This window comes from Geotrypetes seraphini, chromosome 3 (assembly GCF_902459505.1).
Source record: "Geotrypetes seraphini chromosome 3, aGeoSer1.1, whole genome shotgun sequence".
Classification (NCBI taxonomy): Eukaryota; Metazoa; Chordata; class Amphibia; order Gymnophiona; family Dermophiidae; genus Geotrypetes; species Geotrypetes seraphini.
In genome coordinates this window covers 321,347,441-321,363,835 of record NC_047086.1, presented here as the reverse complement: position 1 = coordinate 321,363,835, position 16,395 = coordinate 321,347,441, and the positions used below count along the sequence as shown (strand labels likewise).

General features: G+C 46.6%; 1 protein-coding gene across 5 annotated transcripts in view; it reads left to right on the top strand.

Annotated features, from left to right (window-relative positions):
- Positions 1 to 246: 246 nt before the first annotated feature.
- ENTPD6 (ectonucleoside triphosphate diphosphohydrolase 6) overlaps positions 247 to 16,395 on the top strand; it is a 115,495-nt gene continuing 99,346 nt past the window's right edge. Inside the window, exons 1-2 of one of the 5 annotated variants that reach the window (XR_004538750.1) lie at positions 247 to 422; positions 7,495 to 7,813. Coding sequence is in view for 2 of the 5 variants with exons in the window: in XM_033936990.1 (XP_033792881.1) it covers positions 7,567 to 7,813 (247 nt within the window). In the remaining 3 variants the exon portion in view is untranslated. The remainder of the gene's footprint in view (positions 423 to 7,494; positions 7,814 to 16,395) is intronic. The other 4 variants (XM_033936990.1, XM_033936989.1, XM_033936993.1 and 1 more) reach the window with 4 other exon arrangements.

Sequence of the window (16,395 nt, the reverse complement as noted above, 5' to 3'; positions counted from 1 at the left end):
ATCGCATAGGATTTGGATATTGCGATCATATCAAATATTTTAAATAAACTTGATACAGTTACGCTTTGGACAACGCAGTTAGTATAGCCAATGTACTACATGCAGTCATTTATAAATGCTTAAAACGAGACAAGCGCTCGTGTTTTAACGCTAGCTGATCACTACGGTACGTCCGATTTGGCCCCTGGTCCCTTCCATCTCCCGGCGCTCGCTGCCTTCCGCGTTCCCAACGCAAACCTTGCTGCTAGTAGCAACCTCCTTTTATAGTCGTCTTCCGCCGCCGATGACGGATTCTCCGCTGACGTCGCGTCAACGTCACAACGAAAGAGCCTCCTTCCGCAGTCTGGAGTCTTCGCAGCTGCCCTTCTAACGGCCGAAGAGGTTTGCGGAATGAGCGGGGAGAGCCGAGAGGACCGTAGGCGGTAAGTGCCAGTGATGGTTAAAGGACAAGGAGGAGAGTGTGGGAGCGGGAGCGGGAGCCTGCAAGCGGAGGCTTGCTCGGTGGGCTACTGCGGTATGAAAGAAGCGGCCGAGGGGGTGGGGGAAGCGAGGCTGCTCCAGCCAGCGTGGGGCTGTAAGTGAACCCGCTACCCGCGCAGCCTGTTAATAAATGAGTCCTTTGAGGAAACAGCTGGGCAAACGTATTAGTTCGTTGGGGGGTCTTGCCGTTCCTAAAGAGGAAATTTTGTGATTTCTTTGCCACTATTGAGAATCCGAGGCTCTGTTATGAGGAGCTATTGGAGGTTGGTTTTGGTTTTAATACCGTTGGAGATGTGTTGGCTTCGGATGTGTTAACCTGTGACTGTGTAATTACTATTGACGTCTTTGTACAGTTTATCTTTCTGAGGAAAAAAAAAAAGGCTCTTTGTTGGAACAGGGTAAACATACCAGGATCCTCACTTGAACGGTTGACTATTTGTTCTTTGACTTAATTTATCCATGACGAAATCTACGCTAAGGCTCTCTCGGGTTCGGCGATGTTCATAGATGGGCAGTTCTTAATGGGCAATAATTTTCCAATGCGCGTTAATGCGATGGGAGCCGGTTTTTAATCAGAAAATTGCTCGCTGTGTTTGGCTTCGCATCCAGTCAGTATGCGGTTCCGATTCCTTAAGCGTGGTGGTGAGTAAAACTTAACAAGTTGTTGAATGTAGCGTGCAAATGAGGCGCAGTGACAGATCATCAGTTGTTTACCCACCACTCTCCTTATCTAACAAATACTGTAGCTATGAAGCTGACATTCTTACTAAGGTGGTGTGCCGTGAGGTCTATGAAGGAGTCATCACTCATCACCTGAGGCAAATTGGTATTTTATTCCCTAAGACATTATATAATGTTTTGAACACACATCCTGATAAACTTTTAGCACATGTATGCAGGGGGTCCCTTTTTGCTAAACTGCATTAAGGGCTAGAATCACTAAAGATAGCGACTCAATTGCTGTTGGCCGATTTTCCAACAGCGTTTGAATTGCTATCAAGTTTGCATGCAAATGATTTGCACAGAGGTGTAAATCATTTGCATGCAAACCCACTGACTCAATCGCTTAGTGAACAATTGACGCATGCGCAGAGCCCTAACAGGCACCTGCTCACTCCCCCCCAAACCCCTCCCCCCCACACACAAAATGGCAGGAGGGATGCCCACTCTGTCCTGCCCGGAAAGACCTCTCCCCAAATAAAAAGGCAGGAGATATGCCCACTCCAGGCCCCCGTGCTCTGTACCTTAAAGTTGGGAACAGGAGGTACTGAAAACACCTGCTCCTCTCTTTGCTATGACATTGGACCTTAGGACCCTCCCCGATGATGCACGGGGATGGGCCTAAGGCCCTGCTTGGTTCAGGCGCCTCAGGTTCTTCCCTTGGGAGGGGCCTGAGGTATCTCAGCCAATCGGGGACTTCCTTAGGAAGCAGCAGGAGAGATGCCCATTTTCTCCTGCCACAAACAACCCCCAGCAGCAGCGAAACCCTTCTAGCACTCTCTCTTACTGCCACACAACCCCCTCCCTGCCTCCTCTCCGCCTTATCTTGAATTAGTTGGCTGGCCAGAAGGATGCCTACGCCCTGCGGCCAGCTAGCCCGCCTCTTCAAAATGGGCCTTCCCCCTCCCCATTGCTTGAGGCTCCGATTGGCCCAGGTTGTCTAAAGCCCCTCCCATAGGAAGGGCCTTAAACAACCTGGGCCAATCAGAGCCTCAGGCTCCTCCCCGAATGCACCAGGAAGGGGCCTGAGGCTCTGATTGGCCCAGGTTGTTTAAGGCCTTTCTCATTGGAGGGGCCTTAGACAACTTGGGCCATTCAGAGCCCCAGGCCCCACCCCGATGCATCAGTGGATGCACTGGGGTAGGGAAGGCCCATTTTGAAGAGGTGGGCCAGCTGGCTGCAAGAAGTAGGTATTCCTCCAGTCAGCCAACTTATTCAAGGTAAAGGGGAGAGGGGTCGAAGGCTGGGGAAGGGGTGTTGTGTGGCAGCGGGAGAGAATGAGCATCTCTCCCACCTGTGGGTGGGGGTACGCTTGGCGGCAGGAGAGAGTGGGCATCTCTTCCGTTGCTGGGGGGGGGGTTTCGCTTGGCAGTGGGAGAGATTGAACATCTCTCCCGCTGTTATGTTTTTGAAGGTTTTTTTTCTTTTTCTGTTTATTCTGTGCATGTGTCCATTTCTATCACCAGTGATGGGTACATGCAAATTTAGCGAGTCTTCGCCACTCTCCGCCATCCTCATTTGCATGAGTGTTTTTGGGAGAGTGGCTCACATTTTTAAATTCACCACCAGAACGGCTGCGATAGCCCATCGTTTTTTAACGCTTTTTTTTTTTAAGAATCTAGGCCCAAGTTAGCTGCTCAGTGTGGGAGTAGGCCAGGTCTGAACATAACATGGGTGGGAGGAGGTGTAGTTGGCTGTGTCAGCTAACATATGGGTCTTTACTGTGTACTAGATGGCCCAATTGTTTGATGCTTGCTACTATTTCAAGAACATAAGAATTGCTGCTGCTGGGTCAGACCAGTGGTCCATCGTGCCCTGCAGTCCGCTCCCGTGGCGGCCCCTAGGTCAAAGACAGTGCCCTAACTGAGTCCAGCCCTACCTGCGTACGTTCAGGTTCAGCAGGAACTTGTCTAACTTTGTCTTGAATCCCTGGAGGGTGTTTTCCCCTATAACAGCTTCCAGAAGAGCGTTCCAGTTTTCCACCACTCTCTGGGTGAAGAAGAACTTCCTTACGTTTATATGGAATCTATCCATTTTTAACTTCAGAGAGTGCCCTTTCGTTCTCCCTACCTTGGAGAGGGTGAACAACCTGTCTTTATCTACTAAGTTTATTCCCTTCAGTATCTTGAATGTTTTGATCATAGCCCCTCTGTCTCCTCTTTTCAAGGGAGAAGAGGCCCAGTTTCTCTAATCGCTCGCTGTATGGCAAGAGGAGGCAGTAAGAGTAGCTGAGCTGCAGTGCTACACCTCCTGGCCTCCTGATCCCTTTCTTGATGTCCTCTAACCCTCCCAATCTCCCCTTCCCTGGGCAGGTCTCCCACCTTCACATTCTCACCCCCCATCCCTCCCCGTAATCCTCCTTCCCCCTTCCACAGTCAAAGGCTGGTCCCTGATAGAACAAGACTGCACACTAAAACTCTCCCTTCCTTCTTACCACAAGCCTATCACTAGGGAGTAGAAACACCATTTTGAATTCAGGTGCTGACCAGGCAGCAGCATAGGAGGAGCTCTGCTGCTAACTACGGAACAGGCCACTTCAGATTCCCTGGAGAGGGGACAGGGGCTAAAGGATGGTGTAAATAAGAACTTTAGTGTGCAGCCTTAGAGCTAGATTTACTAAAGATAGCAACTCAATCGCTGTTGGCCGATTCTCCAGCAGTGATTGATTCACTATCAAGTTTGCATGCAAATGATTTGCATGGAGATGCAAATCATTTGCATGCAAACCCAGGGGAAACAGCCTCCTGTCGGGGCTTATGCTTTTTTTTTAATGGAACAGATGTTCTGCGCACCAGCTGCCCTGTTAAAAAAGGCCCCCCCCCAAATTAGCACTCCTGAGCCACCTTCCTCCCCCCCGAATCCCAAAAAGATGGTAGGAGGGATGCCCACTCCCTCCTGCCTTGAAAGACCTTTCTGCACACCTCCCCACCCTGAAGAAAAAGGCAGGAGGGGTGCCCACTCCCTCCTGTCCCAAAGGCGCCCGTCCGTCTGCCCGCTTCCTCCCTCCCCCACAAAAAAATGGCAGGAGGGATGCCCACGCCCTCCTACCCGGAAACACCTCCCGCTGAAGAGAAAGGCATGAGAGATGCCCACTCTCTTCTGCCAACGGATGCCCCATACCTTGAAGTTGGGAGCAGGAGATACTGAAAACACTTGCTCCTCTCGCAATGAGGGAAGGGCCTGAGGCATCTGAGCCAATCAGGAACTTCCTTAAGAAGGGGAGGAGCCCGAGGCATCTGAGCCAATCAAGGCCTTAGGCCCCTCCCCATGTATCACATGATGCACCGGGGAGGGGCCTAAGGCTGTGTCGTCGTAGGAGGAAGAGGAGCAGGAGGTGTTTTCAGTACCTCCTGCACCAAACTTCAAGGTATGGGAGAGGGGACCGGGGAGGGGGGCATCCGGTGGCAGGAGGGAGTGGGCATCTCTCCTGCCTTTTTCTTTGGGGGGAGGTGTTTCCGGGCAGGAGGGAGTAAGCATCCCTCTTGCCTTTTTTTGGGGGGGTGGGAGGGAGTGGGCATTCAGATGGGCGCCTTCAGGGCAGGAGGGTGGGCATCCTTCCTGCCTTTTTCTTTGGGTGGGGGAGGGGAGGGGGGAGGTCTTTCCAGGCAGGAGAGAGTGGGCATCCCTCCTGCTGTTTGTTTTAGGGTCACCAAGTTTGTTTGGGGGGGGGCGTGATTGTCTAGGGCCATTGGCAGCGGTGGGGTGTAATACATGCAAAATATCTGTGCCATTGAAAAAAAGAAAAAAACAGGCAGACCTGTCAGTTACACAGTGACTCAAAGAAAAAAGGTGGGTATATAAAGGATAATCTATACAAGATCTACTTCAATTAATTTTTTACATATTAGTGTCTAATTTTTAAGATAATTCATGTATTAAATTCTAATAACCCACTTTTTATCATGTGAGTAAAACCCTTTTGTAACAACAAACTTACCCCAACACATAAATTAAGAGGTTGAAGTATCATAAAGGATGCATTATTCTCAGTAAAGAGACCTCTTATAACTTGGATGTTATTTCAAGTCTTCATCCTGAATTTGTGTAGTATAATCATTTACTTCAAACCTCCTTCCTACCCAAATTACTGCTTATTAATTTAATTTATTTTAATTTATTTGTTTGACTAAAAAAATATCAACTAAGAGAATAAACCTATCTTTTATTTAATTAAAACATTATTATTAATTTAATCAAAATATCCAAAACTGAAAACATTTCATTCAAGCTTATCAATGTATTAACAATTTTAATTATAATATCCAAACCTCAAATCAATTCATTCAGTTTATGAATATGTTTACATGTATTGAAGAAGAACAGCAACACTTATCTTAGTAGCTTCCCAGCCAGAACCAACGTTGGTGGGTCATGAACTACTCGACGCTCAAACTGATTTAGAGCGTTTCAGCTATTAGCTAGCCTTCATTGGGGGACAATATTGTTGCTGTATCACTGGGTTCCATGCTGTTCAGTGCTTCTCCTGGCTCTAGGCATCATTCTCTCCTCACAGGTCCATCCTTCTCCTATGGTTATACTTTTTCTGTGGCCACAGAGCTGATCTTGGTTGTCAGGGGAGGGGGGTTGATGGGGATCAGATTGGGAGTAGGAATGTGAAGATGGGAAACCTGCCAGTTAGAGAATATCAGGGAAGGGATTGGTGAGGGGGGTGGGGTGGGGGAATATTACTGGAATGACCTTGTTACTGCTCTAATCAAAAAGAGTTTGCATCAGCTGCAGCATGATTGATAGAGGGCTGCAAGAGGTGTGACAAAATCACACCCTTCCTGCATAAACTATAATGGCTACCAGTACCTTAGAAGGCTAAATTTAAATCTCTGTTTGGCTGTCAATGTCCTCAGACAAAATGGGCCAGAATACTTAAAGAACAAGCTAGCCCTTTAAACACTGACAAGACCTCAGAGGTTCTCTCAAGGAGTATCACTAGCTGTGCCCTCATCAAAAAGAAATTGTATAATGTGATACTCACCAGTGAGCCCCCACACTCTGGAATTTACACCCTGAGGGGCTATGTCTAGGAAACAGGTGAAAGCCTGGCTCTTCACCCAAGCCTTTAATATATGGTTGATCGACTATACACTCACTCTGCACCAGGACTAGCTTGCCACACGTACTAACTAAATCAGTTCCTTATACCTAGTTTAACTGTATAAACAACTTACTTCCCATCTGTTTATCCCAAAGCATTCTCTACCACCCATCTTGTCCCCATCTAATATCTGCATTTGACCCCTCAACTGTAGGATAATCTATATTATAGAAAAGCATTAGCATCATATCTATGTTATTTGAATGTTCTGATTTGTACTTATTAGATGCTCCATAAGTAGTATGTCTGCCTTTTAGTATGTATTATATCTCTCATTTGAATGTCAGTGCTGTTAATAAGTACAGTATATGTTTGAAACTGTTTCATGGTAGTCTTATTAAGTTTCATTGTACTGATTTTTAACTTTGCCTCATTCATTGTATTTATTCTATATTTAGTCTTTTTATTGCTGTTATGCTGTTAACAAAATTGTAAGATTTTATGTTGCTATACCTGCTGTACACCACCTTGGGCGAAGCTCTTCATAGTAACATAGTAACATAGTAGATGACGGCAGATAAAGACCCGAATGGTCCATCCAGTCTGCCCAAACTGATTCAATTTAAATTTTTTTTTTTTTTTTTAAATTCATAAAAGTGGTTAATAAATCTCAATAAATTAATAAATAAATACATTCCCCCAGGGGGGGGAGGGAGTAAGTGCACTACATCAGCTTTGTGCTTTTTATTTTTAGTGTGTTAGATTGAGTATCCTCTGTTACCTGCAATGTCGGCACGCCCCCTGCACTTACGGCCTGGTAATTTTGGTGTTAGCCATGCAGGTTGCAAAATTTACGGCAGTTTAGTAAAAGCCCTGTTCTGTGTCCTCCATTTGCAACCATAAGCACCATAATGAAGCTGTAAGGGATGTCGTACTCCTAAATTTTATGTCTATGTTCTCAATTTTTGTATTAATATATATTGGAAAACTGTTTCAATTTAAGAATAAGCCATCCATGAAGACCTTATATGTGTACTATTTAGTAATATTTTTATATCAAAATATATTCTCTATTTTTTTTTTGTAGTTTTGGCTAAATTATTTATGGTTCAGCTTTTTATAGTATCTAGGTAGATCTAAAAAATTGACCCATGATAATTATTGCAGTTTAGTGTGTTTACAATGTATTTTCTTTTGATATAACAAAAACTAAATTCTGTTTTTATTATTTTTTTTTTTTATAGTTGTATTGGTTTGAAGTCAACATGGTCATCATACCTGTTGTGAAGGTGTGATATATTTGCTAATATGAAGCCATGAGGATGTCAAAATTAGCCATAGCTTTTATTCCTTTCGTATGTTTAATCACTTACCTAGCCTACATAAAATGGCATCAGGACATCAAATCAATTGCACATGTAAAGATTATTGAAAATGGAGGAAGAATATTGTACTACCCAGCACTAAAGAAATTCAATCGTGAGATATTTTATGGCATTATGTTTGATGCTGGAAGCACTGGAACTCGAATACATATCTTCAGATTTAAACAGATGCCAAAAGGTATGTTGAATAACTAGTTGACCTTTTGATGTTCTGTTATGCATGTGAGTTTGTGTTCATGTCCATTTTTAAAGAGAAAAGGCACAACTTCCAAAGTTTTGGGGACCATGTACTGAAGATTTGCAGTAACTACTATTATCCCAGGACAAGCAGACAGCTTATTCTCATGTATGGGTGATGTCATCCACGGAGCCCCAATACAGACTGCTGCAAAAGCACATTTGATTTTAAGAACTTTAGAAAGTTCGTGACTGACTACACCATGCATGCACGAGTGCCTTCCCACCTGACATAAGGTGCGTGTCTCCTCTGTTTTCCACGGAGCCACAAAGTTGTGTTTGAACACCCTGCGGGTTGGGTTTTTTTTTTTGTGCCTGCTCACCGTGAAAATTTTGATTCCCGTTTTTTCTTCTTTTTTTCTCTTAATAAAAATAAAAGAAGAACTTCTATTCTTTTTCTTTCTTGCTGTTTTTGACAGTGGGGCCTTGCCCTCGGACTTTGATTTGGCTGAGGCAGTTTTTCCTTCCATGTCCTGCCCGATAACCAGCTTCAAAAAGTGTAGCAGGTGCCAGCGCAATATTTCACTTACTGACACCCACAAGTGGTGCATCCAGTGCCTAGGGCCAGACCAGCGTGTGGAGTCTTGTTCGCGCTGTGCAACACTACAGAAGTGATCCATCAAAAAACGTATTTATCCCAGGACAAGCAGGCAGTCTATTCTCACATGTGGGTGATGTCATCCATGGAGCCCGAATGTGGACAGCCTCGCAAACAGACTTGCTTGAAGCAACTCAGAAGTTTTGAGTCTACCGCACTGCGCATGCCTTCCCGCCCAGCACAGGGTGCGTCTCCTCAGTTTTCCGCGGAGCCGAGAAGTCCATCTTTGATGCTCTGCGCTGAACTTAGTTTGTGCTTCTTTCACCGCAGCTCGTGTTTTATTTTACTTATTACCGTGTCGCTGTGCTAAAAAAAAAAAAAAAAAAAATTCAATTTTTTTCGTTGAGTGACTGGCGGGACCTGTCGCACGCCCTCAGCCTGTGGGCTTCAACTTTGCGGCGGCTGTCTTTCCTTCTATGTCCCGGCCGGTTATGGGCTTCAAGAAATGTAGTGCCTCACTGATCCACACCGCTGGTGCCTTCAGTGTCTGGGGCTTGACCATTGCCCAGAGTCGTGCGTTCGCTGTGCTACCCTTCAACCTCGAACCCTCAAACGTCATCGAGTTCAAGTGGAGAAGATTTTCGGTATGGAAACCCCTGCTACACCCTCAACCTCAATCTCCAATTCGGTCAGGCCTGCTACGGGGTGTCCTCCAGCCTCCACGACATCGACCTTGACTCTCATCAGACATTCCTCGTTTGGAACGTCCTCGACCTCGAGTAAATCTGTCAAATCTTCTCCTGAGCTTCCCTCAGGTCAGATACTTCAGCAGACAGTTCCAGCGATGGTCCTCAAGCTTCCCAAACATCATTCCTCCAAGTCAAAGCATTCTTCCTCTTCGTCCTTGGAGCCTTTAGCCTCAGCAAGTGGTCCAGTTTCAGACTCGGATTCACAATTGCAGGCTACCATCCAGGCCATTTTAGAGCGGGAATTTGTTCAGTTACTGACCAAATATAGTCCTGCCTCAACTCTGCTTCCTGCAGTCCAGCCTGGGCACTCAACAGTCTCACAAGAGGTCGAGTCCTTGCCTGTGCCTCGAGCTGAATCTACACACTCTGTGCAAGGAGTCCAGTCTTTGCGAGTGTCTGGTCTGGAATCTTTACACTCTATGCAAGGAGTCCAGTCTCTGCGAGTGTCTGTCTGGAATCTTGCCCCTCTTTGCAAGGAGCGTCTGGGCTGGAATCTTGCCCCTCTATGCAAGGAGACGAGTCTTTGGAAGTGCTTAGAGATACCTTTATCCAGAGTCTATGGGACTTCGATCTATAGCTTCCAGCCCTATATCCTCACATAAGGCATTGCCCATTTCGAGGCATAGGGTGAAGTCTCCTCGACCTTGCACGAGACCTGCTTCCAGGCTGCACTCTCATCGCCGGTCGTGGCCTTCATCGAGGCGCAGGTCCTCCTCCAGAGAGAAGCCTTCCTAGTCCAGGCCTTCTAGCTCTTCGAGGCCTCCAATTCTTCAATCTAGGGCACCAGTAGCAGAACCTGAGGGCTCATCTTCTCCCAGTGTCTCGTCCCAGTTTGCTTATTCACTGGGATATCAATACTCCAGGGAGGCTTTGCTTTCGTTTTCCACTCAAGGCGCCTCGAGGTCATCGGGTCCCTCTCGAGGCCATAAGAACACAAGAATTGCTGCTGCTGGGTCAGACCAGTGGTCCATCGTGCCCAGCAGTCCGCTTACACGGCGGCCCTCTGGTCAAAGACCAGCACCCTAACTGAGACTAGCCCTACTTGCATACGTTCTTGTTCAGCAGGAACTTGTCTAACTTTGTCTTGAATCCCTGGAGGGTGTTCTCCCCTATGACAGACTCCGGAAGAGCGTTCCAGTTTTCTACCACTCTCTGGGTGAAGAACTTCCTTATGTTCCGTACGGAATCTATCCCCTTTCAATTTTAGAACGCGCCCTCTCATTCTCCCTACCTTGGAGAGGGTGAACAACCTGTCCTTATCTACCAAGTCTATTCCCTTCAGTACCTTGAATGTTTTGATCATGTCCCCTCTCAATCCTCTGTTCGAGGGAGGAGGCCAGTTTCTCTAATCTTTAGCTGTACGGCAACTCTTCCAGCCCCTTAACCATCTTAGTAGCTCTTCTCTGGACCCTTTCGAGTAGTACCGTGTCCTTCTTCATGTACGGCGACCAGTGCTGGACACAGTACTCCAGGTGAGGGCGCACCATAGCCCGTTACAACGGCATGATAACCTTCTCCGATATGTTCGTGATCCCCTTCTTTATCATTCCTAGCAATCTGTTCGCCCTTTTTGCCGCCGCTGCACATTGCGTGGACAGCTTCATCGACTTGTCGATCAGAACTCCCAAGTCTCTTTCCTGGGAGGTCTCTCCAAGTACCACCCTGGACATCCTGTATTTTTCCTGAGAGGTCTCTCCAAGTACCACCCTGGACATCCTGTATTCGTGCATGAAATTTTTGTTACCTCCATGCATCACTTTACACTTATCCAAGTTGAACCTCATCTGCCATGTTGATACCCATTCCTCGAGTATTTAGAGGAAATGAGTATGCCTTGGCCTCTTGCGGTGTATCTCAAACTCCCTCTTAACAGGCTTCTTTCTCAAACTTTCTAACGAAACCTGGCGACTCCTTATGCCATCCCTGCTGTTCCATGCAAGTTGAAATTGAGGTATAGAACAGTACATTGCAAGGGCTTTGAGAACTCGCAACTATCTCATCAGTCCTTTCTTGTGGAATCTTCCTTAAAGAGGAGTCATCCTTCCAGGGTCTATTCTACCGTACCTCCTGGCAGAGAGGGCAGGACCATGGACAAGTTTGGCAGTCATCTTTATCAAAATTCGATGATGGCCTCCAGGGTTTTAAATTAATTTTATCTTTACTACTTATTTCAAGTATTTTATTGATATACTCCCTGGGCTTTCTAAAGACCTTGGTCAACACAGGCTTTTAGAGTTCCAGCAAGTCATTGCTACTTTAGCACAACTCAGGTTACATCTTCTTCAGTCATCTTATGATGCTTTTGAACTTCCTCAAGGGTCACCGCTTTCTCAGTAGCGATGCGCCTCCTTGCCTGGCTTCGCACCATTTATATGGATCCCAACATTCAGGATCGTCTGGCCAATATTCCTTGTGATTCTTTGATGAATCGATAGAGGCCGCCACCAAGAAGTTGTCTGAGCATGAGAAATCGTTTGCTTCCATTGTCAGACCAAATCCTAAGCTAGCTCCTTCCAAGTCTTCTCGACCTCTTCCATCCTATCAGAGGTGTTATCCTCCTAAGGCAGCTCCTTACACTCGAGCACCTCCCAAGAAACCACAACAATAGCAGAAGCAACAGAAACCTCAGCCTTCTGCTGCACCAAAGGCTTCTCAGCCTTTTTTACTGTCTCAAACAGAGCATAACCTCCATTGTTCTGCTTCTGTCCTTTTCTCTGCCCATCGGAGGTCATCTCCATCATTTTTACCATTGATGGGAGAGCATTACATCTGACCTCTGGGTGCTGTCAATCAGGGAAGGATACTGTCTTCATTTCACTCAGATTCCACCAGAGCTTCCTCCAAGAGAGTATCCTTCCAATTCATCCCAGACTGCCTTTTTTCTTCCGGAAGCTCAAACTCTGCTTCGCCTCCGTGCCATTGAGGAAGTTCACTTGGACAGCAGAGCAGGGGGTTTTACTCCTGTTAATTCCTAGTTCCAAAGAAGACGGGTGATCTGCGGCCCATACTGGATCTTAGGGCTCTCAACAAATTTTTAGTCAAAAGAAAAATTTTGCATGCTGTCCCTGGCATCTCTTTATCCCCTTCTAGATCAGAACGATTGGTTATGTTCTCTAGATCTTAAGGAGGCTTACACTCACATCTCCATTCATCTGGCACATTGTCAGATTTCGGGTGGGGAATCTGCATTTTCAGTACAGAGTGCTACCCTTTGGCCTGGCATCATTTCCAAGAGTATTCACCAAGTGCCTGGTGGCAACAGCTTTGCGGAACCATGGTCTTCAGGTGTTCCTCTACCTGGACGACTAGCTCATCAGAGATTCAACATCTCAGGGGGTTATTGTAGTGACCCAGCGAACTACGTGGTTCCTACAAAGCTTGGGATTCAAAATCAACTTTCCCAAATCCCACCTTCAGCCCTCTCGGAACCTACAGTTCATCGGAGCTGTTCTGGACACTGTCAACTCAAAGCATTCCTTCCTCAGCAGCGTCTGGATGCTCTTCTTCGGCTTTGCCGCAAAGTGTCTTCCCTTTCTTCACTCTCAGCGAGATACATGATGGTACTACTCAGTCATATGGCCTCGACCGTTCACGTGACTCCTTTTGCCAGACTTCACCGCAGAATTCCTCAGTGGACCCTGGCATCTCAGTGGGCGCAGGCTTGCGACCCACTCTCTCAACACATTAGTCACTCCTTCATTGAGACAGTCTCTCCACTGGTGGATGCTCTCTTCCAATCTCTCCAGAGGTTTACTGTTCCAGACACCTTCTCATCAGAAGGTTCTCACGATAGGTTCCTCAACCTATGCTTGGGAGGGCTCATCTAGACGGTCTCCGTACTCAAGGCCACTAGTGCAGCACAGATCATCAGTATCACATCAATCTGTTGGAACTTGGAGCGATCTTCCATGCTCTCAAAGCTTTTCAGCATCTTCTTCATGACCAGGTAGTCCTTATTCGGACAGACAATCAAGTCACCATGTACTACCTCAACAAGCAGGGAGGAACAGGATCTCTCCCTCTTTGTCAGGAAGCTCAAAGGGTGTGGAACTGAGCAATCCATCACAACACCTTCCTGAAAGCAGTCTACATTCAAGGTGAGAAAAACTGTCTGGCGGACAAATTGAGTCGTCTTCTGCAATCTCACGAATGGACATTCAATTCCTCGCCTCTTCATCACATTTTTTCTCAGTGGGGAACTACTCAAATAGATCTCTTTGCGTCTCCCCACAACCACAGAATGCCTCGGTTCTACTCCAGGATATACTCTCCTCATCGCCTCGAGGCAGATTCTTTCCTTCTGGAATGGACAAATCTTTTTCTTTTTGCGTTCCCTCCATTCCCTCTCATTCTCAAGACTCTTGTCAAGCTTAAGAACGCTCATGCCACCATGATTCTAGTAGCTCTTCGGTGGCCTAGGCAACCCTGGTTCTCCTTTCTACTTCAGCTCAGCAGCAGGGAGCCATTCCTTCTATGAGTTTTTCCATCTCTGCTTACTCAGAGTCAAGGATCTCTTCTTCATCCCAACCTGCAGTCTCTATACCTGACAACGTGGTACCTCTCAACATAACTCCTCTTCAGTTTTCTCAACCTGTTTGGGACATTTTAGAGGCTTCCAGAAAGCCTGCTACTAGACAGTGCTACCACCAAAAATGGACTAGATTTTCTACATGGTGCATCTCTTATGACAAGGAGCCTCAAGATTCTGCCTTGTCTTCCGTCTTGGATTATCTTCTGCACTTATCTACCTCTGGCCTCAAGTCTACATCCACTTGAGTCCATCTTAGTGCAATTGCTGTTTCCATCAGCCTATCTAAGGGAAACCCCTTTCTGCTCATCCTGTGGTTTCCAGATTTATGAAAGAACTTTTCAATGTCAAACCTCCTCTCAAACTGCCTCTCGTGGTTTGGGATCTCAATGTTGTTCTTGCTCAATTGATGAAGCCTCCTTTTGAACCAATGGATACGGCTCATCTGAAATATCTCACTTGGAAAGTGGTGTTTCTCATTGCCTTCACATCTGCTCGAAGAGTCAGTGAGCTGCAAGCTTTAGTTGCTGATCCACCTTTCACAGGTTTCCATCATGACAAGGTGGTCCTTCGTACTCATTCTAAATTCTTACCTAAAGTGGTTTCAGAATTTCATCTAAATCAATCCACCATACTTCCAGTATTTTTTCCAAGGCCTCATTCTCATCCTGGAGAAACAGCTCTTCATACCCTGGACTGTAAGCGTGCTTTGGCCTTCTACTTAGAACACACCAAACCACACAGATCTGCTCCTCAAATTTTTGTCTCCTTTGAGCAAGTTGGGACATCCAATTTCTAAGCGAACCATCTTCAACTGGATGGCTGCTTGTATTTCTTACTGCTATGCTTCTACAGTCATCTACTTTTATCTAGTGTGGATTATGTAGCTGATGTCCTGTAGGACAGTGGTTCCCAACCCTGTCCTGGAGGACCACCAGCCAGTCAAGTTTTCCGGATAGCCCTAATGAATATGCATGGAGCATATTTGCATACCTTTCACCTCCATTATATGCAAATCTCTCTCATGCATATTCATTAGGGCTATCCCAAAAACTCGACTGGCTGGTGGTCCTCCAGGACAGGGTTAGGAAACACTGCTGTAGGACATTATACTGGTAAAGTGTCAGCTTATTCAATTTCTTCTCTTAGAATGCTCTGGATCAAACAATGGGCTGGCAATTCCTCCTCTAAGGCTACTCTTGCCAGACTCCCTTTTATGGGGCAGTTATTATTTGGTAAAAGCCTGGATGATCTCGTGAACTGAGTGGTGGACTGTTGCCCCAAGATCCTGCCTGATAGTAGAAAGACCCAGAATCTCTAGAGGCTCAGGGTGCTCTAATTCTCAACAATATTCCAATTCCATGTCACAGAGATTCTCCCCAGGGCTACAGGCAGAGATTTTCCGGATCCAGGCGTAACCAGGTCTCCGCTTCCTGTGTGGTTCCACCCACCAAGAAATTGCAATGTCAGGCTGAGGGAGGTCCCTCTTCATATTGGGGATAAACTCTCAGCGTTTCTGCAGGCCTGGGTTCAGATTTCATCTTACCATTGCACAGTGCGCAGCGGCCTCAAAAAAAGCCAACAGGATGCTGGGCATCATAAAGAGGGGCATAACTACAAGGACGCGGGAAGTCATCATGCCACTGTATCGAGCGATGGTGCGTCCGCATCTGGAATACTGCGTTCAATATTGGTCGCCGTACCTCAAGAAAGACATGGAGGTACTTGAGAGAGTCCAAAGGAGAGCAACGAAACTGGTAAGAGGGCTGGAACACTACCCATATGCTGAGAGGTTGGATAGGCTGGGGCTCTTCTCTCTGGAAAAAAGGAGGCTCAGGGGTGATATGATAGAGACCTTCAAAATCATGAGGGGCATAGAGAGGGTGGATAGGGACAGATTCTTCAGGATGAAGGGGACAACAGGTACGAGGGGGCATTCGGAGAAACTGAAGGGAGATAGGTTCAAAACGAATGCAAGGAAGTTTTTTTTCACCCAGAGGGTCGTGGACACTTGGAATGCGCTACCGGAGGAAGTGATCAGGCAGAGTACGGTACAGGGATTCAAACAGAGACTGGATGGATTCCTGAGGGATAAAGGGATCGTGGGATACTGAGAAAGCTAATCAGAAAATAAATGTAGAAACCCAACCAGGTCGTGCAGGTGGTAGACCGGAGGGCCAGGACTTTGAAAGGAAGATAGGAATCAATTAGGAAACCAAGGAGGCATGGGGGGCCCTTCTGGTGATTTAGACAGGTCGTGAACTGTTTGGGCCGCCGCGGGAGCGGACTGCTGGGCAGGATGGACCTATGGTCTGACCCGGCGGAGGCACTGCTTATGTTCTTATGTTCATTGGATTCTGGACATTATTCGATCTGGCTACAAGCTAGAATTTGCCCAACCTTTAACGGATTAGTTTGTGGACACCTGGAAAAGGCAGTCAAGGTAGAAGCCACTGTGAGAAGGTTGCTTGATATCCAGGCCATAGAGCTGGTTCTGCCTCAAGATTCGGGCTCAGGGAGATATTCCATATACTTTATTGTGCCAAAGAAAGGCTTCGATGATTGGAGACCCATTCTGGACCTTACTTGCATAAATGCAGCGCTTAGAGTTCGTGATTTTGTATGGAGATGGTTTGATCTGTCATAGTGGTGGTGGCCCCAGGAGATTTCCTAGCCTCTTTAGATCTGATGTAGGCCTGCTTCCACAT